At 40.9% G+C, this 27899-nt stretch overlaps 1 protein-coding gene across 4 annotated transcripts in view; it reads left to right on the top strand.

The window, feature by feature from the left end:
- Positions 1 to 4439: 4439 nt before the first annotated feature.
- GBF1 (golgi brefeldin A resistant guanine nucleotide exchange factor 1) overlaps positions 4440 to 27899 on the top strand; it is a 125393-nt gene continuing 101933 nt past the window's right edge. For all 4 annotated transcript variants that reach the window (XM_012769766.2, XM_012769760.2, XM_012769747.2 and 1 more), the window contains exons 1-3: positions 4440 to 4715; positions 13550 to 13655; positions 15277 to 15343. In XM_012769766.2, coding sequence (XP_012625220.1) covers positions 13560 to 13655; positions 15277 to 15343 — 163 coding nt within the window. In that variant the 5' untranslated portion in view covers positions 4440 to 4715; positions 13550 to 13559. The remainder of the gene's footprint in view (positions 4716 to 13549; positions 13656 to 15276; positions 15344 to 27899) is intronic.

The following is a 27899-nucleotide window of genomic DNA, read 5'->3' as shown; positions in this document are numbered from 1 at the left end:
TTTCATTTTCTCTCTACTCTTTTTCCTCACATTTTTCTTTCTTCCTCTTCTCGGCTATTTCCACCCCCTCCCCATTTTCCCCTTTTCTCCAAGGAAAATGACTACGTGGAGAAAGCAGGGTTTGGAATGAGAAACCAAAGTGATATTCCAACCCCGCCACTAACTGCACCATCACCGAGTGACCTTGGACAAGTAACTTAATTATCATCCCCCTCCCAAAAAAAAATTAAACAGAGGCTCCTGCTAGATCTCAGGGCTTGAGCGGAGCGTTCTTCAGAGGCTTGCACTGTTCGCTTTTTAGTCCGCACTCGTGGTTTACTTGGGCTGTGCTCTCCCTCTTTCAACAGGGCTGGTTTCCCACTGGGGGTGCCAGGTTAAAATCATGTGGGCAAGATAAGGTCTTGGTGCTTGCTGATTAGGAATCTGCAAAGGACAGGACAGATGTCCAAGGCATATGTGCAGTTAGGCTGAGTTGCTTGGGTGCTCCTGAGAGCCCTAATCTCAGGAGTGAGTCACACAATATGCTTCTAAGGCAAATCTGAACAGTCATGTCTCTGCATAAAACTCTTCAATGACTTCTGATTGCCCTCAGGATAAAGTTCAAGCTCCCTAGCCTGGCATACAAGACCTTCAGGAACTGATCTTGTCTTTATCTTCAATCTCCTAGTAATTTCCTGCACACCTCTGGCCTTTCCTGTGACATCTTGCTAATCCTACTCATCCTCCTAAACTCCACTTAGGATTCTTTTTCTCTGGGAAGCCTTTTCTTTTTCTTTTCTTTTTTTTTATTTCTGCATATTATGGGGGTACAAATGTTTAGGTTACATATGTTGCCCTTGCCCCGCTCCCCAGTCAGAGCTTCAAGCATGTGTCATGGAAAGCCTTTTCTGTTTTTTGTTTTTTTTTTTTTGAGACAGAGTCTCACTTTGTTGCCCAGGCTAGAGTGCCGTGGCACAGCCTAGCTCACGGCAACCTCAAACTCCTTGGCTCAAGCAATCCTGCTGCCTCAGCCTCCTAAGTAGCTGGGACTACAGGCATGTGCCACCATGCCCGGCTAATTTTTTCTATGTATATTAGTTGGCCAATTAATTTCTTTCTATTTATAGTAGAGACGGGGTCTCGCTCTTGCTCAGGCTGGTTTCGAACTCCTAACCTCAAACAATCCACCCACTTCGGCCTCCCAAACAGCTAGGATTACAGGTGTGAGCCACCGGGCCCAGCTGGAAAGCCTTTTCTGAACTCCCAGGTTAGCCAGATGTCTATCTAGCCTCTTGCTTCCTAGACTCTCTTTGTGCATACCCTCTGTTACACCACCCAATGTATTGAAGGGATAAGGCTTATTCCTTGGGGCCTTCTGGATCCTTGAGTGCAGCCTTTTGAATCCAAAATTAACAGAACAAATACCTTTATTAAAAGGATTTATTCTGTAAAATTTGGATTGGGTTGAAGGGCTGCACTTGGGGATCTGGAGGGCTACTTGTGGCCTTGAGGCTGCCAGTTCCCCACCCGTGGATAAGCTTATGTATTATTGCCTATAAGATTAGGATTTAGGAGGGCAAGGACCATCTCTTCTTTATCTTTCTATTCCAAGGCATAATGTAGAATTTCAATAAATATATCACACTGAAATCTAAGAGGAAGATGTTCTACCTGGTACAATGATAGTAATTAGGAAGGACTAGGGAATCGTCTCTTTCCTCCCAATTACAAAGGCACAATCACATGCTTTTTGGATGATGAATTTCCAGAGGTATGTGGGAGTGGACGTGGGGGAACAGGGAGTTTTGAAACACTTAGAGGACTTTTCAATTGGCTCTCCAGGCCCAGAAGACCAACTCTAGTCTTTAAATGAAGAGGAAAGGCTGGGTGCGGTGGCTCAGGCCTGTAATCCTAGCTCTCTGGGAGGCCAAGGCAGGAGGATCACTCAAGGTCAGGAGTTCGAAACCAGCCTGAGCAAGAGCGAGACCCCATCTCTACTTAAAAAAAAATAGAAAGAAATTAATTGGCCAACTAAAAATACATAGAAAAAATTAGCTGGGCATGGTGGCACATTCCTGTAGTCCCAGCTACTTGGGAGGCTGAGGCAGAAGGATTGCTTGAGCCAAGGAGTTTGAGGTTGCTGTGAGCTAGGCTGATGCCACGACACTCTAGCTGGGGCAACAGAGGGAGACTCTGTCTCAAATAAATAAATAAATAAATATAAATGAAGAGGAAAATGGCTCAGAGGTACTGTTGAAAGAGGTATATCCTCTTCCCCCAACTCTCCTTGGGTGAAAGAGGCTAGATCCTCAGCAGCACCCAGAAACCAAGAGCCCAATGTACACACGTGCAGGGAGCTGTTGAGGGGTTCTTCAGGTCTGATGTCAGGTCTAACGAGTTTTTTTGTTTTTTGTGGTTTTTTTTGAAACAGAGTCTCACTTTGTTGCCCAGGTTAGAGTGAGTGCCGTGGCATCAGCCTAGCTCACAGCAACCTCAAACTCCTGGGCTCAAGCAATCCTGCTGCCTCAGCCTCCTAAGTAGCTGGGACTACAGGCATGCGCCACCATGCCCGGCTAATTTTTTCTATGTATATTAGTTGGTCAATTAATTTCTTTCTATTTTTGGTAGAGACGGGGTCTCGCTCAGGCTGGTTTCAAACTCCTGACCTTGAGCAATCCACCCGCCTCGGCCTCCCAAAGTGCTAGGATTACAGGCGTGAGCCACCGCGCCCGGCCATGAGATGAGTTTTTTAAATGAGGATCATAGCACATGGATTGTCTTTGTTTTTTTTTTGTTTTTTTTTTTATTTTTTGAGACAGAGTCTCACTTTGTTGCCCAGGCTAGAGTGAGTGCCATGGCGTCAGCCTCGCTCACAGCAACCTCAATCTCCTGGGCTCAAGCGATCCTCCTGCCTCAGGGTCCCGAGTAGCTGGGACTACAGGCATGCGCCACCATGCCCGGCTAATTTTTTGTATATATATTTTTAGTTGGTCAATTAATTTCTTTCTATTTTCGGTAGAGACGGGGTCTCGCTCAGGCTCAGGCTGGTTTCGAACTCCTGACCTTGAGCAATCCACCCGCCTCGGCCTCCCAAAGTGCTAGGATTACAGGCGTGAGCCACCACGCCGGGCCATGGATTGTCTTTGGATGCCTGGTTTGGGGACTCTATTCCTATGGGGTTAGGTATGGAGCTTCCTTCCCTGGACTTGGGTCATCCATAAATGGGAGGAAGTGTGGGGAGAGAGTTGGTATCTCTTTTCACTGCCTCCTAGCAGCCTCTCCAGGTCTGTAGGGACACTGGGGCTCTATTTCAGCAGACAGGCTGGGAGTTCCACCATTCAGTCTGCAAGGAGAAAAACCGATCCTCCTGTCATCTTCCCACACTTCCAGGTAATTCCAAATATTTTAGCGACGTCTGTCATTTTTGCAACGGGAAGGGGCAGCTGAGGGCAGGAAAGTGAAAATGGGTGGGTATCCAATTCTCAGGCCTCTTAGCATTTCTAGGGCACACAGGAAAGACGTCAGTTTCCCGTCACTGAAGAGGTGGACTAACCTGTGTGATTAGCATTTTCCTTAGTAGGTAAGGTGCGCCCAAAGCTTGGTGTGAGGAGCAGAGCCAAGAGTCACAGCATGATAGACTAGAGCATGAGGCAGGCATAAGAGGTAGCAAGGGGCAGTGAAAAAGAGCTGGACTGGTGGTGGAGGTATCTAGGTTTGTCTCTTTGCTCTGCCTCTAACTAGCTATGTGAACACGGGGCCAGCTTTCCACTCTGGGACTCAGTTTTCTATTATGTAAAGTGAGGAGACTTGAATTAGATACCCAAGGCTTCTGCTACCTTCCATTTTCTCTGTTTCTGGATGATGGGAATGGGGCAGAAGACGCGGAAACTGAGTTTGAATGGGACAGACACACCTATAAGAAGCCAAAACTGGGCAGAGAGACGGGAGGGCGGAGGGATGGAGGATATGGAATAGATCGCTGGACTGGTTTGGGGATGGAGGGAGCCCAGAGCTGCCTCGAAAGGGAGTGATCCCTTGAGGGGCTTGGTATTGGACCCGGTGACTGATAGTCTGTTGCGGGGGTGGGATGGGGGAAGTAGGGGCGCCCGCTCAAGTTCTCAAAACGGACCCCGCCCCCTTTCCAGCAAATTGCGGCTTTCCTCCCCATGATGCCCGGCAGCCACTGCCAAACTGCGCACTGCAACCGAACTCTACCTAACTCCACCTCCCCAACCGCCCGGCACAACTTCTCATTTTTATTGGCCTCTATAACTGTCACTCAGAGACTCCTCGTATCCGTTGGTCGTCCCCTACCTACCCTTTCTTTACCTTGTAATCTCGCTTCTTTAGGCACTACCCGCCTCCTGAAGCCAATTCCCTTTCTTTGATTGGATAGCTGGAATGCCACTTTTCATGGTACAAAGCTTTGATTGGCTACGTGAGACAGGGCTCGCGCAGTTACCAGGCAGCGGGCTAGAGTGAGGCTAGTTACCACGTCAGTGAGCTGACAGGGAAGGTAGCCGGCTCCACCGCCCGTCCAGGCCGACTCATCACGGCGGACTGTGCGGTCTCACCCGGACTTCGTCCTCAACTCCCAGGAAACGGGCTCCTTCCCTTCTCCCATCTGCCACCAGAGTCGGGAGAGCTGCTCGGAGACGCTTCCGAGGCCCGGGCTGGACATGAGCAGCGGCTGCCAGTCCTGGGACTAGGCCCCGCCATTTTGGATCCGCTGACAGGTCAGCGAAGTCTCTTCCTAGAGTTCCAGTGTCATGAAGGCCGTCTGACATCGCAATAAGGAATTAGGGGGACGGGCCTTTAAGTTGGGTGAGGCAGAGTGGGTTAAAGACACAGTGGACTGGAATAAGACTAGGGAAGGATTGTTGTGGGAGGGACTTGGGAGGTGTGCTGGGGGCAAAGGTCAGGCGCCTGCTGCAGCAGGGGAGATTTCAGCTCTGACCTCTGATCCCTTGCGGTGCCCGAATCCTTCTTCCTGTTTTCCCAGGCTTAACCTAATCTTCAGCTCCTCTGTTCTGGCGCTTTCTGCATCCTAAAGAGCCTAGTTCTCAAAAGCTGAAAGCAAACCTGAGGAGCATTGTGTCTATTTTATGGATTGGTTTTCAGACTTTAGATATCAGAGTCTCTCCAGATTCTGGACAGCGTCCACTTGTGTGTGACTATCTCATTAATACAACGGAACTGCATTATTAACACTAGAAGATGAACTCGTGCAGCCTAGACTCAGGTAGTCAGAAGACGTGTGGAAAGGTTGAGGTCAGCAGCATGGGGCACTGCACTATGAGGAGGCTTTCCTCTTATAGGGCAGCTTAACTGCCAAGTCTGGGTCTGTATATAAACACTAGACTTATCTTTTGGGTCAGTTTCTTGCTTTATACAAATCTTTAACAGGTATTCTCTTCTAGTGTATGTTTTTGTTGGGATTTTCCCACCAGGTCTTCTCTTCATTGGCATATGGAGATGAGGTTTAATCACAAGGAAGCCACTCTATTATAACATATTTGACTGAGAGCAGAGAGGGATTTTAATACTGGCAAAGTTTGGTACCATTAGCCTATTATTTTTAGTGAGTAAAAAGAGTCATGGGAGATAATTGGCCAGTTGTGGTAGGGTCAGGGTAGCAGAGTGAATGATGGAACATAACCTCAAAGAGTAGTTTATCGCACTGTGATGGCCTTTGATAAACTGCCATGTTGTGAAACCGTAAAAGTCCACCAAAGGTAGAATGCATTTAGACATGAGGAATAGTGTAGGTAGTGTTTTTTAATGCACAATGTAGAAACTTGTATGCCTTTAATTCAGGCATACTCCTTTAGGCCCTATTGAGGATACAAATGGAAAGGTCCGCTTTGGGATTGTTCAGTGTATGCACTTCTTACAAGTAATAGCATGTAAGTGCAGTGGCTTAGCTAGAGCATATAGTAGGGTTAAAAGCAGGATCAACCTAATGCCTTTCGGCATGTAGTGGGCACTCAATAAATGTTATCTGTACCTGGGATTAGTTTTAGTATGTGATCAGGACTTGTGGCCTAGTTCTGGCCCTGGCAGTCAGGAACACTTTGCACTTTTGCATGGTGAGGTATAACGAGGAGGATCAAAACCTCATAGTGTTAGAAGGGAAAACTATCTAGGATCTTAGAGTGACTAAACTCAGTTTCTCCTACCTAATGCCCTTTGCCTTCCTGAAATTGTGTGTGTGTGTGTGTGTGTGTGTGTGTGTTGGGAGAAAGAGGGATAGCATAGCATTTATGGTTTACATGTATTAATTTAAAATTAGTGGGATGGAAATAGTATGTACAGGAAACTATTTGCATTTTAACTTGTTGATCTAAGTTGCAGAATTTTAAAAAAAGTAGTGGAAAGTGGCAAATGAAATGACATAGTCAGCCCAGCAGGTACTCAGGTTTGATGTGCCTTCCTTGCTCACCTGGGCCATTTCCCTGTTGCTGATATGCTTCATAGAAGAGGCAATCTAGTCTCTGGGTAGATAGTGTAACCAATTCAGCAACTTTTCAGTTGAGCCTGAGTGTGACTATAGAGGCATGAAAAATTTTCCCTTTCTTAAAAAATCATTTTCTAGATAGGAATAATTTCTATATAGGAATAATTCCCACTCCCCACCCACAAATCAGAAAATGTCCTTCCTTCCAGACTTAGATTTGAGCTTCTTTTTAATGGTAGCTATAGATAATACATTCCAGTCTTGACAGTGATGCTCACTTGGCACAGTGAGTGGGAACTCAGGTTGTAGACACATCTTCTCAGTAACTTGGGACCCAGTTTCAGCTCACAGTTCTCAAAGTTCCACTACTATTTCACTTCCCTAAGTTCCAAAAGTCAGCATTACTGCCACTTTTAAATAATAATTTCATTGATAGGGTACTGTGGGAAGCTGGAGAGGAGGAAGACACAGGTCTTCCTGCTTTTGAGAGGACTCACTTTATTTATAGAGTACTCACTGGAAGGATCATCCTAGCCTTTGTATGCCACTTCTAATTGATTCCTCACACTTTATCCCTGTGGTTCTGTATGACTGATTAGAATGATTCTGCTCTTGGGGTAATGGGGTTGAGTTGAAGGGAGAAGGAGAGGTTCGTTTTATTCTCAAGCTGGAAGAGCTATATAAATATAATAGGCTGCTGTTCAGCTTTTATTGTTCTTTTCTATATTTCAGTATGTTCAACTGCAGTTGTTTAATAAAATGAAAATATAATAGACCAGTGTGATTATTTGCAGCCCCAGTAGTTGTAGAAGTGATCATGGAAGTAATGGTTTGTTCCAATAATAGTGGAAGTCATCATAGATGTAATAGTAGTGTAAATGATCATGAAAGTATGATGACAAAGTAATGATTTACCATCTTATAAACCAGGGGTTACAAGCTCAAATGCTATGACTATTGGTCATTTTTCTTCCTATGTGTCATCCAGGTAATGTGAATGAATGAAGTGGGTCAGGTGGGAATGTATTAGGATGTAGCAGGCACTGTGGTATACTGGAGAACCCATGCCCTTATTTAAAGGAGGCACCTGCTACTTTTTCAGCAGATTGTTACTGTTTGACAATGTGGGCACAGAATGATGAGTTTCCCTATTTTTCAGGAGAAGCTGGAAATCCAGATCATCGTGCTTTTTAATTGTTGGCAACTAGTTAAAAAATTTTTAAAAACCTTTTCCAGGCCAAATAAAATATGTCTGTGGACTACATTCTGCCCAATGGCTACTGGTTGGTTGATGACTCCTGATATATACAAGATGGGCAGGGGCCTTATGAGACTTAATCTCTATAGTTCTCTATGTATAATCACACAGACTTTTTTCTTTGTCCTACTCTGCCATTGTCATTCTTATATCTTGGGTACTGAGTGGTTAAAAGATAAGTGAGACAGAGAAGCTTTGTTTCATTTTTCATCTCCAAGCTGGCAGAAGGGACATCTTTGAATACCTTTGGACATATCAATGGCTTACCTTGCATACAGTTCTTGAGATACTCTTAGAATCTCCACAGCAGGAGGAGATGGCATGCTAGAGCTGAGGTACACTAGTCACCTGATTATCAGGTTTGGGAGGATTTTCCAGTTGTGCCTTGTTAGGGAACCAGCTTTTTTTTCTTGATTTGACTTTCTTTTACCTCCACCCTTTGAGTAAATGTCTTGAGTCCAGTAAGTTGTTTTCTTTTTCTTTTTTCTTTTTTTTTTTTTTGAGACAGAATCTCACTTTGTTGCCCAGGCTAGAGTGAGTGCCATGGGGTCAGCCTAGCTCACAGCAACCTTAAACTCCTGGGCTCAAGCAATCCTACTGCCTCAGCCTCCTGAGTAGCTGGGACTACAGGCATGTGCCACCATGGCCGGCTAATTTTTTCTATATATATTAGTTGGCCAATTAATTTCTTTCTGTTTATAGTAGAAACAGAGTCTTGCTCATGCTCAGGGCTGGTTTTGAACTCCTGACCTTGAGCAATCCGCCCGCCTTGGCCTCCTAGAGTGCTAGGATTACAGGTGTGAGCCACCGCGCCCGGCCCAGTAAGTTGTTTTCTAGTTCAGTAATTCTTGGTCACTCTCAATAAAACACAGAAATATGGTGTGTTCCTTGGCCAGCTCTGGAAACATTAAAAGCTCTGCATCTTTAGTGCTTTTCTGGGCTCTTCAAGGGATTGAGTGAACATAAACCTTCAGAAGGGCCCATTGAGGGTCCTTTAGCTCCCTGGTACCATCTACTCTCTCAGAAAGCCCATCAGAGTTTCTTGGTTTGCACAGCTCTGTACTAGACACCAAGGCATTATGAAAAAGAAAACAAAAAGTCTTTGCCTTTGGAGAATTTATTTGGTAATTGGATAAGGACAACTCTTGAAAGTATTATAATTAAGAAAAAAACCCACTGGTGTACTAATAACAGCTATTTAGAACCAAAGAAAATAAAACACATATGAAGAATTGACAATTACATAAAAAATTATATGTTTTACAGAAGAAATGTGAATATGCAAATAACAGTTGAGGAGATGTCAGGAAAATATTAATAGATATGAAAAGGGAAGGATTATGATCTGGCTGGTGGGTAAATGTGGGTTCTTTTTGTCTGTAAGGTGGCCTGTATGGAAGGTTTATAACTTCTGGTAGAGAAACAAATATGGAATACAGAAAGAAGGTTTGCCCGCCTGGCTCAGAGTCATTGTCTTCTATGAAGCCATTCTTCTCATAAGAGGTGGATGTGAACTGTACCACTATTGAATAGTTAGTCTTTTGTTTTTTTGTTTTTTTTTTTGAGACAGAGTCTGGCTCTGTTGCCCCAGCTAGAGTACCATCGCATCAGCCTAGCTCACAGCAACTTCAAACTCCTGGGCTCAAGCAATCCTTCTGCCTCAGCCTCCCCAGTAGCTGGGACTACAGGCATGCACTACCATGCCCAGCTAATTTTTTTTTTCTATATATTTTTAGTTGTCCAGATAATTTCTTTCTATTTTTAGTAGAGATGGTGTCTTGCTCTTGCTCAGGCTGGTCTCGAACTCTTGACCTTGAGCGATCCTCCCGCCCTGGCCTCCCAGAGTGCTAGGATTACAGGCATGAGCCACCACGCCCAGCCTGAATAGTTAGTCTTGATGTTAGTTAATTAATTAATTCATTCAGTATTTATTGGTCATTTTTCTTACTATGTGTCAGGCATTGGGGACAAGAAGACAAATAAATCATAGTCTCTTCCCCTGAGATGCTCATAGACTCATGGTAGAAATAGACTAAATAAATAATTATAAATTGTTTTGAGGTGTATTTAAATAGAGCTATGTACAAAATGCTATGTGGTAACAAAAAGGGGATACTAATGTCTGGGAGAGTAGGTTAGCTAGGGAAGACCTCTCAATGTAGGCATTATCATAATAAAAGCTAACATTTATTAGGTTTTACTATCCCAGGTACTATGCTAGGTGCTTTACAGGCTTATTATTTAGGCCTCATAACAAATTGATGAGGAAGCATTATCTTCATTTTCCAATAGAAAACTGTAAACTGAAGCTCAGAGAGGTTAAGAAACTTGGCTAAGATTATATAGGTAGTAATAGGACTGGAGCTCAGGTCTGTCTTGACTCTGAAGCTTGTTCTTGTAACCACTGTGGTATTCTTTTTATTTTTGAGACAAAGTCTCACTGTGTTGCCTGGGCCAGAGTGCCATGGTGTCAGCCTAGCTCACAGCAACCTCAAACGCCTGGGGTCAAACGATCCTCCTGCCTCAGCCTCCTGAGTAGCTGGGGCTACAGGGATGTGCCACCATGTCCCGCTAATTTTTTTCTATATAATTTTAGTTGGCCAGTTAATTTCTTTCTATTTTCAGTAGAGATGGGATCTTTTTTTTTTTTTTTTTTTTTTTTTTTTGAGACAGAGTCTCACTTTGTTGTCCAGGCTAGAGTGAGTGCCGTGGCGTCAGCCTAGCTCACAGCAACCTCAAACTCCTGGGCTTGAGTGATCCTTCTGCCTCAGCCTCCCGAGTAGCTGGGACTACAGGCATGCGCCACCATGCCCGGCTAATTTTTTTTATATATATATCAGTTGGCCAATTAATTTCTTTCTATTTATAGTAGAGACGGGGTCTCGCTCTTGCTCAGGCTGGTTTTGAACTCCTGACCTTGAGCAATCCGCCCGCCTCGGCCTCCCAAGAGCTAGGATTACAGGCGTGAGCCACAGCGCCCGGCCTAGAGATGGGATCTTGCTCTTGCTCAGGCTGGTCTCGAACTCCTGAGCTCAAACGATTCTCCTGTCTCAGCCTCCCAGAGTGCTAGGATTACAGGCATGAGCCACCGCGCCTGGCCACCACTGTGGTATTCTGACTTTTGATGGAATGAGTAAGAGTTAACCAGGTGGACAAGAGTGGGGAAAAACATTCAAAACAGAAAGGGAATATAGTATGTGCAAAGGCAAAGAGGCAGCAGAGACCATGAAAAGAAGGAACTTTTCATAGTCTGTTTTATACAAAGAATATATATAGCATATATGAAGTATCGGTGTCCCCTACCTAGCTTAAAAAACAAATTATCACCAAAACTGAGGCTGCATGTATATCCTTTCCTATTAATTTGTCCCACCCTTCCTCTTGCCACTATTCTAAATTTTTTGTGAATCACTCTAGGGTATAGTCCTACAAAAGAGATTGCTGAGATATAAGTTATGAACTTCTTCCACTTTGTAAGATAATGCCAAATTATTATCCAAATTCATATCCATTTAGGTCTGCATTTTCACCAACTCTTAGTATTGTCAGATTTAAAATTTTTTGCTATTTTGGGAGTATAAAATGGTATCTGAATATAATCTTATTTTATAATTTTCCTGATTATTAATGAAGCTAATAATCTTTTCATATATGTATTTGCTGTTTGTATTTCCTATTCTGTGATGTACCTATTCTATTCACGTCTCTTGCTAATTTTGGGGAGGGGTCATATGTTCTACATGTTCTTATAGTTTTGTAGCAGTTATTGTTTTTTCTGGATATTGCTCTTTTGTTAGTTTTGTGTTACAGATATTTCTTTCCAATTCATGACTTATCTTTTCCCTCTTTTTTAGGGTGTCTTTTGAACAAATGTCTTTAATTTTAACATGGTTGAATGTACCAGTTTTTTTAGGGTTTTTGCTTTTTTCCTATTTAAGTGCTTTTCCTCTATGCTGAGTTTATTAAAATATTCTCATATATTATCTTCACAAAGTTTTTAAGTTTTGCTTTTCACATTTAAATCTAATTAATTTGAAATATAATTTTTGGTATTCCATGAAGTATGGATCCAGTCTATTCTCCTACTTTTGTTTGGATCTAAAGGGAGTCGCCAGTTGATACAGTGACTGCTTCTCTTTGGTTCCTGTTGGTGTGAATAACTAGGATGCTGCAGAGCACTAATGGAATGCTATAGACCCAGCTTAAACCGACAGTGCTTTCAAAGGATACATGTTGCTAAGAGTCTCTGTGCCATTAGCTTACCTGGCTAGGGATGTTAGTTGGTATGTATTCGGTTGTTCCTTGTATTTCTGACCCAAGATAAACCTTAAGTTCTTTTCTATCATACTTATATGAAGTCTCTGTAGGGTTTTGTGACCTTGTGACAAGGGATTCTCAGCAATTGGCTACCACAAAGCAAGTGGTTCATCAGAGATTCCCATTTGAGGCTGAAGGCAGATTCTGTTGGGAGATTCCCTGGGTGCAGAGACATATGCTTAGAGGCCTGGAAGGAGATTAGGCAGCTCTGCATTATCCTTGAAAATAATTCCTCTTCATTTTCTAGCTATTTCTTTTTTACTAAGAAAAAAAGTTTAAGTCAATGATTTTTTTGCTTAGATCTTTGCTATCTTAGAAAGTGGTTACCTTTTGGTGACTAATGGATTTTGACCAAATGTTAGGTTGTCTCCTCCAGGAAGTTTTCCAAGGAGCGTGTAGATCCTATTAGATCTTAATTAGTCTCATTGGCACTTTTGCTTGCAAAAGTGTAGTGGAATTGTTTTGTTTTTTAACTTGTTGCTGTGTTTTCAATTGAGTATGTTTTCTCTTATTCTCCTGTTTCTTTGAGAGAAATTAAATATTCTTATTCTTTATAGCATCCCCTCCTAAGTCCCCCAAGTATTTTTTTTACCTTGATTGGTATTCAGTATACATATATACTGAATATACACTGAACAATAACTCTGTATTGTACCCTGATACAATACAGCACCTTCTCTAGAGATAATGATGGCTATGAGTTTGGGTATATCTGCCCAGAACTTTTATTCTATAATTATATTATCATATTAGAGATTTCCTGCTCTAAATAAGTGAACATGAGTTTTCAGAACTTTTCAAAGGTCTTGTCACTGCCACTGTCCAATTAGACTGCCACTGGAGCTGACTTGGCTGAATGGATGTAGTCTTTGACATTGTAACTGTGATTCCAAACCAAGACAATTCTAACAACCTTCATTCTTTTCTTTAACTTGAACTTTCCTTATTATTAACATTTATTGAGTAGATAAAAAAAGAACAAAGGGACAAAAAAAGAACAAAAAAGCCTGAAGCCTTCTGCTTCAGGCTCCCAAAGTGCTGGGATTATAGGCATGAGCCACCACACCAGGTCTTAAATATTGTTCTTTTTTTTTTTTCTTTTTTCCATCCTTACCCTAATTGCATTAAATATTGTTCTTAACAAACTAATGTCATAGATGTATCTGCATACTTAAAGGCAACATAGAGCTTTGGGAACAATTGACTTTGAGGAATGTGGAGACTGTTGAGGTGCCTTTGAGAAATTTTCTGGATTGTTGCTTTTTGAGTCATATCTTAAACTACCCTGAACTTCCAGAGACCTCTAGGAGAGCCAGGTAGTTTATTAATTTTTTTCCCTTATCTTGTGCTGTTAAAGGGGAAGGGTAGTTGGATTTATAACAAAATGGGCTTCATCCCCTCTTAGTATTACAGGTGGAAAATCTTGGTACTGAAAAGTTAAGTCACAATTCTAACCTTATTAGGTACTGATTTTTAAGCACAGGTATTCTCTGGATAACCAAATATTAACCAGACTTTTATTTTAACTATTTTGGTAGGTTTGCCAGGATGGTGGATAAGAATATTTACATCATTCAAGGGGAGATTAACATTGTGGTTGGGGCCATCAAACGAAATGCCAGATGGAGCACCCATACACCATTGGTAAGTTGGAATGGGCAGATAGCCTGGGGGAGTTATTGTAGGGGATCTGGTACATGATTAAAACAGTTCCCAGTAATCATGAGAATAGTAGGAATTCAAAGTTATTCTTGGTATCAAGGACCCTTCTGTTTTATTATAACCAGCATCAAATATACAAGCTGTCTTTTTTTCCTCTGGGACCGAAAAGATGTCACCATTCTTCTTCTGGATATTTTCATAAACAACTTAAGTAGTACTGTACTTGAGACTTCTTTAGTATGCCTAAAAATGTCAGAAAGAGTACTTATTTTCTAATTCCATAGTGCTATAATTAGCTATGAAATTAGTTTCAATTCTATTGATAAATAGAATATGACTTGGTAATGATACTCCTTCTTGAGTATTCAGCAAACTTCCATGTATGGAACAGGTAATATCTTGTCATTTACATGAGTAAGAAACTCACCTGTTTTAAAATTGGCTTTCTTTGTTGTATATGTTCAAGAATATTTTTTGTAGTGTTGTATAAAACAATGTTTGGCACAATTGTAAAAATAAGTTTAGAAATTTCTAACTTGGTGAATTTATATAAATACACTTGCTGAATTAGTTGGGAAATTTCTCATGTTCATTTATAAAAATGGATCGAGGCTGAGCATGGTGGCTCATGCCTGTAATCCTAGCACTCTGGGAGGCCGAGGTGGGAGGATTGCTTGAGCTCAGAATTTGATATCAGTCTGAGCAAGAGTGAGACTGGCCTCTGCAAAAAATAGAAAAATTAGCAGGTCATGGTGGTATGCACCTGTAGTACCAGCTACTCTGGAGGCTGAGGCAGGAGGATTGCTTGAGCCCAGGAGTTAGAGGTTGCAGTGAGCTATGGTGATGCCACTACACCCTAGCCAGGGTGACAGAGTGAGATTCTGTCTCAAAAACAATAACAACAACAAGAACAAATAGATTGGTTGGCTGGGTGTGATGGCTCACAGCTGTAATCCCAGCACTTTAGGAGGCTAAGGTGGGAGGATCACTTGAGGTCAGGAGTTCAAAACCAGCCTTGGCAACCTAGTGAGACCTCCCCCCATCTCTACAAAAACTAAGAAAAATTAGCCAAACATAGTATGTGCACCCATAGTCCTAGCTACTCAGGAGGCTGTGGTGAGAGGATCACTTGAGTCCAGGAATTTGAGGTTACAGTGAGCTATGATTGTGCCACTGCCCTCTAGCCAGGGTGACAGAGTGAGACTCTGTCTCAAAGGAAAAAAAAAATGGGTTGGTTTAGAAGTGATAATGGAGTCAGGAATGTCTTTGAAATGAATATGTGATCATATAATAAATATGAAGAAGGAGAGAAGGCAGAATAATACACATATGGAGGACCTGGTAATCCATGTTAGATTGAGTGCTATGGTGATAGTATAGATGAGCACTTTAGGATTTACTATTTTGGGTAAGCCCAGAGTATCTCTGTGAAATAAGAGATTAGGGAAAAGAAAAATATGAACCATGGCTAACTTTCTGTTCCTCAGTAGGAAAACATTAGATTTTCTGATTGGATTTAGAGAAAGAGCCTTTGATCTATCCTTTATTTTCTTTTTCTCTTTTTGCCCAGTAATGACTTGTTTTTAATCTATGTTTCCTATAGGATGAAGAACGGGATCCTCTGCTGCATAGTTTTGGTCATCTAAAGGAGGTTTTAAATAATATAACAGGTAAGTCTCCACATAAAGGTCAGATTACTTATCCTGGTAAAAAATATATGTGTTTGACTTATTGCAGGATGGACAAACTTTTCTGTAAAAGACCTTATAGAAAATATTTTAGGCTTTGTGGGCCACATGGCAACTGTGCAACTACTCAACTCTGCCTTTGTAGCTCAAAAGCAGCCATAGATAATACATAAGTGAATAAGCAATGTATCTTTTCTTTAAAAAAAGTCTTTAAGCCACATTTGACCCATGAGTGTAGTTTGCCAACCCCTGGTTTATTGCATTGCATTGCGTTCGTTCATTCTTTTTTTTCTTTCTGAGACATAGTCTCGCTCTGTTGCCCCAGGCTAGAGTGCAGTGGCATGATCATAGCTTACTGCAACCTCAAACTCCTGGGCTCACGCAATCCTCCTGCCTCAGCCTCCCAAGTAGCTGGCATTACAAGCGTGTGTCACACCCAGCTAATTTTTCTATTTTTTGTAGAGATAGGGTCTTACTTTTGTTCAGGCTGGTCTTAGACTCCTGACCTCGAGTGATCCTCCTGCCTTGGCTTCCCAGAGTGATAGGATTACAGGCGTGAGCCACCATGCCCAGCCTGCTTTCATTCTTTATGATCTTTCAATTTTCATGTGTTCCCAGAATCTTTTTTCCCTTTGTTTTTCCCCTGTTTTCCTAATCATAAAAACCTTATATAATATTCATATGTTTAGAATTTTTCAAAGCCATTTTTACATTTGTTACTACCTTATTGAACTTTTATATACCCCTGTGAGGGAGGCATGGCAGGTGTCGTCCCCTTTTTATAAAAGAAGTTGAAGGCCAGAGATGTTCAAAGTGATTTAGCTGAGGTCACACTAATCCTAAGAGGTAGAGTCAAAACTAGAATTCAGGCCTCTGATACCCAGTTTAGTGCTGTTTCCCCTCTTTTGTGTTGTTTCTGTACATAGAATTAGAGGATAATGTCTACATGAAGTACCTTATATTGTGTGTGTGTGTGTGTGTGTGTGTATATATATATATATATATATACATATATATATATATATATATATGGCAGGGAAGGAGGAAAGTCTCAACTTCTATGAGTTTTTCAAGGGGATGGATGGAGATTAAAAAGGAAAGCCTGAGAGCTATGTTCCTCCATTAACTATAAATGAGTCTTGCAATGTATAACCTTGGAATGCTTTTATCTAGTGACATATCTCAGACCATAAAATGAGTAGTGTTTAGGTTTCTGTGGATTAAATAATAAACAAAAAAAATTTTTCTTCCTTTCATGAGAAATGTGGGAGAAAATCTGGAAAAAAATTCCTTTTTACTTTCCTAAGCATGGACTAAAGTTTTCTAAGGGTGCCCTACATATTTCTTTAAAGGAGGAAATTTCACTCAATTGAAAAAGCTTTAGAAATGTTAACCAAAAGGATCAAGTATGCAAAGGCAATTGTTAGCTAGTTAGCAGGGCTAATGCTGCTACTAGGTGGCATGTTCTTATTTTATGGCCTGTACTGTGACTTGGCTGATTTAGAAAGTTGGCTACTTGCACAAATTTTCTTTTTTTATTTTATGAGTAAGACTACATATCCTAATTAGAAAGAAAACATAGCAGGTGGAGATTTACAATTCTTTTTAGTGGGCTAGCGTTCAGAATACTATCTTTCTAAGAGATATCAATAGAATCAAACAAGTTAATATACTTGGGAATACTTTGTAAACATTTTATACACAGGGAAGGATTGTTATTATAAGTGGTTGGGAACACCCTAACACCCTAAGGTGGCCAAGATCACCCTGGAGTAGCCTTGCAGGCCTTTTTAGCACTCTATAAATTTTGAGGAGCTGAGGTGCTGCTATCCTGATAGAGCTACATTTTCTGCCTGCCATCCAGTCCAGGTCCCATGCCTGTTTTCTCTATCTGATATGTCCCAAGATTTCATCTCAGAGACTCTACCTGTGGTGAGTGATACAGTCCAGGAATTACAGTCTCTAGACCATGTAAGAGCTAGCAAAGTTGAGTCTGCTGCCTAATTTTCTTATGTCCTTGAGTTAGGAATCCAGCCAGATTATATGCTGCTTGGAACTAAAAAAACCAGAATGTGTTGAAGAGTCATTTCTGTCAATGATACTAGGAATATAGGTGAGTGTTGCTGCTAACCTTCCCCTGGAGCAAGGAGAAAGGTAGTAGTGTTTTTCAAGGCCAACAGCTGTGGCAGATACTGAAATGGTGCCAAGGTTGTTCCATTGTTCTTGGGTTTTAGCATATTACCTGCCTGAGAAAATGACCAAGTAGACTCCAAATAGAGCATTTCATGGTGTTCAGATTTATTCTGACCCCCCACACAGTGCTGGCTCCCAGGAGCAGGTTTATGGGTCAGCTGCCCCTGTGGTCCTGGACTTTGCAATCCATGACCAATTTCTTGTTTCTTTTACTGAAACAAACAGATTTTTCTGATTGGCAGTGTCAGGAGGAGTGCTTTCCTGGAAGCTTGTTAATGGTAAGAGGCTGGGAAAGGGTTTTGAACTTGGAGAGAGAAACTGAAGGGACTGTGCATATGTATATAACCAGTTATGGTATACCACTTATACTGGAGAAGGGATGACAAGAATTCTAGGACTTCTACCCAGTTTAACTCATGAAATTGACTTGGGCATGGTCTCTTTTTGCAAAGGCTTCCTGTTTGCAGTTTTCTAGGCTGTCTGCTGGCTTGGTTGGTTAAGACTATCATTGTTGGAAATGAGTGGTTCATTGGACATTGTCATTAAACCAAAATGATTTCTTTTTCTTTTCTTGTAAACAGTTACGGGATCTTCTAAGTATATAACACTACCTACTCCTCCAGCAGTATTTTCTATTCACTGTGGAGGAAATAAATTTATTGTCTCCAGTAAGGTGAGCTAAGTTCGTACCAGTTATTCTCACATATATGTCTTTGGTCCACATTTGCAGTCAGTGTTTGCTCAGATTACATGATGACTACATGCTTGGTAGCATTTAGAGTAATAGGATATTCTGATACCAAATCTGAAGAGAAGGCTGCACTTGATAGAGAAAGGGTGTCCAGGAGCAAAGTTTGCGTATTGTTACTTTGGGTAAAGCTTCAGCTTACCACCAGTTAGAGACTTGACTGCTCACCCTCATTTGGTTTTATTTCCTCTTAGGAATCCTTTTAGGAGATTATTCTAAAGGAGTTAAAGCAGATGTGCAGTTGCCAGGGACTGGGAGGGGGAATAGGGAGTGACTGCTGAAGAGTACAGGGCTTCCTTTCGGAGTGACGAAAATGTTCTGGAATTAGATAGTAGTGATGGTTATACAACTTTGTGAATATACAAGAAAACATTGAATTGTGCACTTTAAAAGGGTAAATTTTATGGCATGTGAATTATATCTCATTTTTTTCATAATTTATTTATTTAATTATTTGGTGATAGGGTCTTGCTCAGTTGCCCAGGCTAGAGTGCAGCAGTGTCCTCATAGCCCATTGTAACCACAAACTTCTGGGCTTACGTGATCCTTCTGTCTCAGCCTCCTGAGTAGCTGGGACTATAGGGGTGTGCCACCACACCTGGCTAATTTTTTAATTTTTGTAGAGATGGGGTGTTGATATGTTACTCAGGTTGGTCTTGAATTTCTGGCCTCAAGTAATCCTCTTGCCTCGGCCTCCCAAAGGGCTGAGATTACAGACATAAGGCACCACACCCAGCCTTCAATTTTTTTAAAAAGCAAATGTATGCTGCAAAAGTGATGAATTCACCAATGTTTTCTCAGGGTTCAAAGCTATGGAGGGAAGTCTGACTATAGTCACTGCTATGCTTTGGACCGACCCATTGCCCAGCAATGGCAGCATAAGGCTCTGTTCAGCCTCCTGGCCCAGTTTGTCCTTTTATAATATGTCTCTCTCATTAACTAAAGGAAGCACATGGCTTTTATATTTAAATTTATTCAAGCTGTAATCTTTGACATTTGAGTTAGCTTTTAGTACAGTTTTGCATTTATAGTAATATATATTATGTATTTTCTCTATCCCCAAAGAATCCGTTTTAATCTTTTCCGGATGCAAATTTCAGGCTGTCTTGTCCCATCTCCCCTCTCTTGCTCTGTTTCCCCTCCCCCCACAGAGTGTATTTGATCAGGTGTGGCAGGAATATCCACTGTCAAGCTGCGCCCTTTATATTAGTCAATATTATCCTTCTCCCCCCTCCCTGTCTGTCTGCCCCGTTGGGCTTTCCCAGTTGATTTATAATTTTGGAATTCTCATCGGAGTCTGTAATACAGTTTGTTCATTATTTAACCAAAACCTGTTTAATGAGCAGAGAGAAGCAATGTAAATGTTAGGCATGTTGCAGTGATGTACCTTTGTGCTTCTCAAAGCGGGTGGGTGGTTAACTCTGTGCTGCCTGCAGGGCTGGGTATCTTGGCCTTAGGGGCAGAAGGGCCATTGCTTCTCCCTTACACCTGTCCAAGCCCTGCCATGGGTTTAGGTTCCAAAGACATGTTTCCTTTTATCCTTCTAGCAATCTTGTGGGATTTGTACATATTTAAGTTATCTTCAATCTCATAGCTAGACCTTGTGGTAGGATCTGTGGCATGGGATAGGGGCATAGAAGGGAAAGTGAAATATCAGGATACTTGATACTGTTTAGTGTGAGGTCTAACGAGTAGACAGTTTAGAAGAATGCTTATAGCCAACATGGTCTGTGGTCTTTGATCTCTTTGTTCCCAGGGCTAGATAAGTCCTTGCAGGCCTTAGTACCCTTTATCCAGTATAGTTTTATGGAAAGGGCTATAGCTGGTTGTGATTTGTGGTTGTTTAGTTGTGGTTATTTGCCTCCAGATTTAGTCTTTCTTTGTCCTTGGTCTTTAAACTTAGATCATTATAAAGGTATTCTTTTCCAGAAAATTTTTGATTTAAAGCAGAAAGAGAGGAACAGTCTAAAAGTATCGCCAAAATCTTCTCATATGGGATTACCTGTTAATGACTTTAAAGCCATCAGGGCCAAGGCTTGAGAAAGCCATCTTAGTGGGTGTGTATGTGGGGGTGGGAGTAGTGGGAAGTTTGCCTTCAGAGATTTAGTCCCAGGCTTTTTTAGTTCTAAGGACCCAATGTATAGTTTTGATTATCAGGATTGGGGGTACGCAGCATAAGACTAAGGTGGTCTTGATGCCCAGTATAAGCATCTGTATTAACTATGGAGCTGTTCTTAGCTTCTTGGACCCTTTCTTTCAGGGATTCCCCAAGATTTGAATTCCTTCTGGGCCTAGGTTATTTAGTTGCTTCTGACCAATATTGATTGCATATCTGCTATGTGCCAGGCATTTTCTTTAGGCACTTAGGTATTGGGTCTATAATGGTAAACACAACAATGAACAAACAAACCAAAAACAGGCAAACTTCATAGCTATTGGATTTATAAGACTAGTGACTCTAGCTGACCATTCCATAGCTAACCGTTGTGGTCTTTATTCTATATGGTCCCTATCAAGCATGGAATAGATGACAGTGAGTGAGAGCAATCTGCTGCCATCTTTTCTTATTCCTGCCCTTTCCTTCGCATGACAAACAAACCAAAAAAATGAACAAAAATGATAGCTTATACATTTGCTTGTTTGGCTTTCTCATGTGAAGCTATTATGGCCAGAGTTTAGATATTCCCAAAGACATTGGTGGGTTGCATAGAGTATTTTGAGGGATAGGCTATTTCTTTACTGAGCTTACTGGGACAGCAAGATATGGTGTGCTTGAGTTTAAGAGGGAGAAGCAGGTGCCAGGAGAAAGTGAATGTGTTAGAAGTTTATTTAAATATAGTTTATCCTGGACAAACACACCTGTAGGGTACTGTCTGTCTCAAGCTTTGTGAATTCAGTTTGAGCTGGGAGGTTTGAGTCCATCTAACCTCCAGAGGTTTGCAGAGAACATTTAAACAAAGTCTGGAAACCAACCTGGGAGGAACTATGACTTAATACCTGTCTGGCTTAGGCCTCTTAGAAATAGCTGCCTAGGTAGAAATGAAACTGTTTCTACCTAGGCATAGAATGCCTCATACCTCAAGTTTAATATGTTTCATTTGGAAGATGAGAGGTGTAGGAAAAAGAGATTTTAGTAGTCACTGTCAGAAAAAACATTGAATAAGAGTATATTATATGAAAAAAAATTTGCTAGAGTTATACTGAGTCTTCCATATTGATTGAATACAAACTTTCACTTTTTCTACAGGGGTCTATAGTTTGGGGAGTAGTAGAGTAAGTAATATATCATTATTAATCAGCATGAGAAGATGGTTGAATGAGTCCTTAGCTTTGTTCCACTTGGAATTGAGCTTGTGCATTGTTTAAGGGCTAAATGGAGACTAAAAGAACCAAATATGATAAAATTTGGCAGACAAATTCATGTAAAGGGCTGAGTGTTGGAAGAGGCAAGGTTGGGGCAAATTTATATAAGCATCTATTTCCTGTGCCCTTTTTTACGTTCTTGGTTAATAATAAAAGGCTATATTAGTTTGGAGACTGTTGAGTAATACATTAGAATTTGTATTTGAGTCAGATTAACTTTGCACCTTAGAATCTCAGTAACTTGAGTGGCCCCAGACTTTTTTTTAGCATGGTTAGAGAAAATAAAGGTACCATAAATCTTTTTTTTTTCCTCAGGGAATATTTATATCAATAAGGTGGCTCTGAGAGGCCTGTATTTTGATGATTTGACTTTGTCAATTTTTTTTTCCTGGGGCCTTCCCCAGTTGATCTCTGAACCCTTTTCACCTGACACTTCTAAACCAAGAAGTTCTTCCAAACTTTTGTTTTTATTTGAGATTAGAAAATGAAGACTTGAGAGGAGGGGGTAAGGCCTCCTTGGGGATGGACACACACGCACGCACGAACATGAAGACTAGCTGAGCTTAGAGGTTTATGCCTGTAATCCCGGCTACTTGGGAGGCTAAGGTGGGATGATCACTTGAGGCTAAGAGTTCGAGATTAGCGTGGGAAACATATGGAGACCCCCCCATCTCTAAAAAAATTTTAAAGAATGAGTCCCAGTTACTCAGGAGGCTAAGGTAAGAGGATTGCTTGAGCCCAGTAGTTTGTGATCAGCCTGGGTGATGCAATGAGACTTTTGAAAACAGAAAGGAAAAGAAAACGAAGACTTTCTTGGGAAGAAACAGCACTTCCTGGTCTAGCTTCTCATGGATCCAGCTTTTCCTTTTTCTCTTCCTAATACCCAGACACATTTAGCCATCAGAACTAGTTTGCTGGCTGGTGGAAGGGTACATTTTCCACTACAGGTATCATAAAAGTGGTTGTAAAAAAAGAGGAAAGAACATTCTTAATAGTTTAGCTCTCAGAAACAGAGGCAAAGGAAAATAATTTCTTTCTAGCAGAGGTTAGGGGGCAGTCTAATGGTGTGATCTGTGGTGGGTGTCAAAGTTGCTGGTATTGTTCTCATTGCCTTTTTCTTCTTTAGCACAGCCACCTCTTGAGACCTGAAACTTCTCTCTGGGTATATGCCAATTGGCCATGACAGCAGTCAGATGAGTAAAAAGAGAAAAAGCCAGCTGCTGTTTTGTTTTGAACAAGGAGGCAGGCAGAGTCCCTTTCTTCTTTTCCACCCACTCAAACTCAGGACAAGTGCCAAAGGGTTTCAGAAGAAGCCAAATGCTTGAAATTCAATGTGTAGTTTTGATTAGGAGCAGTAGTGAAGAGTTTATCTCAATCTTGCTCATAGATGGTTAATTGATCACCTCAGTTTCTGAAATGATATTGGATATGTTTATGGAAAGGGTGAGTGCATTTGTCGTTTCTCCCCTGGTACCCAATAAGACAAAGTCAGGTAAAGAGCGAAATGGAGATGAGATCATTTCGACTCAGATCACCTCAAAGGATGATAGATGGAGAGCAGTGACTACCTTAGGCTCTCAGTTTTGCTTCAGGAATCCAGGAGCTAATATGCTCCTAACCAGTTTTGGGGCCTTTGTTCCTTTCCTTTGTTTGGAAATCCTGAAGAACTTAGATGGACAAGCACTCCTGGCTGCCTGTTGGCTGGTTTCTCATGGCATGTCTCTGCTGTAACACCAGCCTTCTGTTACCACTGTAGATTGAATTGTGAAGGGCTGCCACAAGTGCACAAATCATAACTGACCTTTCCTTGTTCCACGCTTATTGAGCAATTACTTGCCCATTTGTGGAACTCACATTATTGCCTTGAATTTCTGGCCCTGTGTGAAGTGGGGGCATCCAGGAAGTGGCCTGATAGACTGTACATCAGAGGGAAATAAATTGGCATTTGATTTGGTGGAAAGGCAGGGCCAGATGTAGTGTGGGAGCTGGAGATTTTCAGCAGTCAGCCATGCAGCTTGTTTCCAGGTGTCCTGGAAAGCAGCTTGGGAACTGGAGGCTAAGGGTAGTTGGGGACATTAATTGGGGACGAAAGGATCAAAAGCACTTCAGTGTTATCTGGGATTGGCCCTGAATTGGGGAAAAATCCTCTAAAAGTAGAGAGATAAATGAGTTTTCCTTGACTCTGGTGGGAATTTTTCCACTGATTATTTTTGATTTTCAAGTAAAGTAAGTTATTAATTGTCAGAAAAAAATCTAAAGCCTGGGGACTCTTGACAAGAGGTTGTAGAATAAGAAAGCCTCATTCCACATGAGTTTTTATGAAGTTTCATTCTTCTCTTTGGACAAACAACAGGTTTAAGAAAATGGTACCAAATTGATTAAATAAAGTGAGAGCTGAGATGGTATTATGACTGCCCTACCATGGGCTAGTGTAGTGTTTTTCAGACTCAGGTTGCTTTCCATTTATGAATTATTTTTTTTTTTTTTGAGACAGAGTCTCACTTTGTTGTCCAGGCTAGAGTGAGTGCCGTGGCGTCAGCCTAGCTCACAGCAACCTCAAACTCCTGGGCTTCAGCGATCCTTCTGCCTCAGCCTCCCGAGTAGCTGGGACTACAGGCATGAGCCACTATGCCCGGCTAATTTTTTTTTTATATATATCAGTTGGCCAATTAATTTCTTTCTATTTATAGTAGAGACGGGGTCTCGCTCTTGCTCAGGCTGGTTTTGAACTCCTGACCTTGAGCAATCCGCCCGCCTCGGCCTCCCAAGAGCTAGGATTATAGGCGTGAGCCACCTCGCCCGGCCCATTAATGAATTATTAACATATCATTTTAATGAGTTGCATGGCATTTTTGCTCCAATTTTTTTATTATGAAAAATTTTAAACCTAGCAAAAATGGAAAGAATACCATAATGAACACCTACATCCCAGATAGACTCAAAATTATTAACATTTAGCTATATTTGCTTTATCCATATATGTGTATTATTTTTTTCATGAGCCATTTGAAAATAAGTTATAGAAATGTTGACATTTCACCCCTAAATACTCCAGCATGCATCCTAAATAAGGACATTTTCCTCCATAATCATAGTACCATTATCACATCTAAGAAACTTAATCGGGCCTGGCACAGTGGCTCATGCCTGTAATCCTAGCACTCTGAGAGGCTAAGGCAGGAGGATTGCTTGAGGTCAGGAGTTCCAGATCTGCCAGAGCAAAAGCGAGTACCCCATCTCTACTAAAAATAGGAAAACATTAGCTGGCCAACCAAAAATACAAAAAAAAAAAATTAGCTGAGCATGGTGGTGCACACTTGTAGTCCCAGCTACTAGGAAGGCCGAGACAGGAGGATTGCTTGAACCTAGGAGTTTGAGGTTGCTGTGAGCTAGGCTGATGCCATGGCACTGTAGCCTATGCAACAGAGCGAGATTCTATCTAAGAAAGAAAGAAAGAAAGAGAGAGAGAGAGAGAGAGAGAAAGAGAGAGAGAAAGAAAAGAAAGAGAGAGAGAAAGAAACAAAGAAAGAAAGAAAAGAAACTTAGCAATAATTTGCCAGTATTAGCTAATATCCAGTCCATATTAATGCAGCAGAGTGAGATTCTATCTCAAAAAGAAAAAGAAAGAAAGAAAAGAAACTTAGCAATAATTTGCCAGTATTAGCTAATATCCAGTCCATATTAAAAATTTCCCATTTTTCTCCAAACTGTTGGGTTTTTTTCTTTTTTCTTTTTTTTTTTTTTTTTGGGAATTCTTGCTAATGAAGGTTTTTTTTCTTAATTAAAAAATATTTCTTTAGAGGTGGAGTCTGCTATATTGTCCAGGCTGGACTCGAACTCCTGGGCTCAAGCAATTCTGCCTGAGCCTCCCAAGTAGCGGAGACTACAGGCTCGAGCTATCATGCCTGGCCCCAAACTATCTTTTGTAGCTATAGTTTTACAAACCAAAATTCAAGCAAAATTCTCATTTCATTAGGTAGTTATGTCTCTTTGGACTTTTTAAATCTAATACAATTTTCTGTACCTCTTTTTTTATTGGTATTGACTTTTTGAGTAAATTGGGTCATTTATCTTTAGAGTGTTCTACATTCTGGGTTTTTTGGTGTCCTTGTGGTATCATTTAGCTTGTTCCTGTATCCCATATATTTTCTATAGACTAGAAGTTGGGATTAAAGTCTTTGTTAGATTCAGGTTAAATATTCTTGGCAAGAATACTTCATAGATGATACTGTGTTCTTCATATTATATCACCACAGGAAGCTCAGGAAGCACAGGTTGTCCTGCAACTGGTGATGTTAAGTTTTGTTACTTGCTTCTGGTGGTGACTGCCATATCTCCTCATTGTAAGATAATGTAATTTTTCTCTTTGTAATTAGTTAAGTAATCTATGAAGTAATAATTTGGCACCTTGTGAATATCTGGTTCTCTAATATCCTTTCACCTAATAGTCATCCACTGATGAATCTTTGCCTGAATCATTTATTTCACTGAGGGTCACAGAATGATGATTTTTGTAGTTCTGTCATTCTTTCTTCATTTATTAGCTGGCATTCTCTGTAAAGAGCTGCTTTCCCTCATAAACTGGAGGATAACCACAGTTTCTCCTAAAAAGTCAGGATAAATGCTTAATTCTTTCCCTTTAATTGTCAGTTTTCAGAGTAAGAATTTAGTGTTAATAATGACATTAATGGTGGCAAATGTGGGTTCCCTGCCCCCCTCTTTTTAAGACTTGTGAATATTTAATTATTCAGTGTTTTACAATTAATTACAGTCATTATTGTTTTTGGATGTCAGATTGATCCAAGTTTGGCCAGTGAGATTCCCTTCAAACTGGTTCCTTTGTTCATTTGACATGACCCCTTTGAGCACTTCCTTGCTTTCTGATATAAGAAACCAGGATTAAGGGGGAAAAAAGGAATAGAATAGAAAGTATCAGTGTGTCACACATGAGAAGACTAAGTATTATGTTGTGAAACTTGTGTTTCAGTTAGAAATATATATGTTCTGGGTTGCAGTATAAATTGTATTTCTTTCTATCAGTCATGGTCAAAAAAGTTTGAAAGGTCTAGTAAAGAGAGTTTGTGATTTACTCCTGTTTAGCACTGGTTTGAATTTATCTCTCTGGACTGTTATTTCTTGGGCAAGTCAAAGGGATGTTGAGTCAGGGTGCCTCTTTTACCATAATCTTGGGATTCTGTGAAGGACTCTGTGAGGTGCCTTAGCCCCCATGACTTTCGGAAGCCAGTGGACTATTCATCCCTATCAACTTTGGTTTCAGTAAAATAGTTCTATTTAGATGGTTGTTTCTGGATGAATCAGCTTTTGCTAGGCAGAGGTTAATTTGAGCCCATTTGAGTCATTATAATCTTGGAGAATATTAGATTAACACATTAACTACCATACTAGAAAAAACTATTTTTCTCTGGGGCAGTGGTATTTTATTATGAAAAGAATAAAAACTTTGAAAACAAAACAATCCTTTCTAATTTAATGAAAAATTCATTACTTTTATTGTTTTCTGTGCATGAGTTATATGCAGTTACATTGTCAATATTAATTGTAACAATAAGAACATCAAGAAGTAAGATTTTCACAAACCAACTTCAGTTACTTAGGCATCACGAGGCCCCGAGCTCAAAACTAGTTTAAATACAACTCACATGGCAGTTAATGTGTTAAGTATCTTCCCCAAGGAAATAAGGATTATAGGTGTAATTATGACTGACTAGTCATTTTTCACCTTGTACTTTATCACTTTTATGTGATGTTAAACTGGTTGTTTAGGCATATCATGTTAGACATGGCCACAATTTTGAGTCCTTTTGGTGGGTCAAGGAGGAAATCATTTGTACTGGAAAGACTCTAAAACAGCATTTTTTCCAGAAACTTTTCTCTTAGTGGAAGTTCATTTATATATTCAGTCAACAAATATTTCTTGAGTACTTAACTATGTGCCAGAAACTGAACTAGGTACTAGCAACCTAGTTTTCAAGGAGACTGACACAGTTCCTATTCTCATAAAATTTATGGTCTAGTGGGCTAGTGATTTGAGAAGTTCTGGAATTTGAGTGGACAACTGGGTACTGGTTTGAAGTCTGCCCAGCTTCCACATGTGACCTAAGGAAATTGTTGTATGCCCTGGATTGCTGAAAGAAGTTCTAGCATGGTTAGAAGAATAGATAGCAGTGGTGCTGTGCACATTGTTCATCCCACCCATCCCCCCTTCCCCTAGCA

This window comes from Microcebus murinus, chromosome 14, assembly GCF_040939455.1.
Source record: "Microcebus murinus isolate Inina chromosome 14, M.murinus_Inina_mat1.0, whole genome shotgun sequence".
NCBI lineage: Eukaryota > Metazoa > Chordata > Mammalia > Primates > Cheirogaleidae > Microcebus > Microcebus murinus.
The sequence above is the reverse complement of the archived record's forward strand: the minus strand, read 5'-3'. Positions and strand labels throughout refer to the sequence as shown.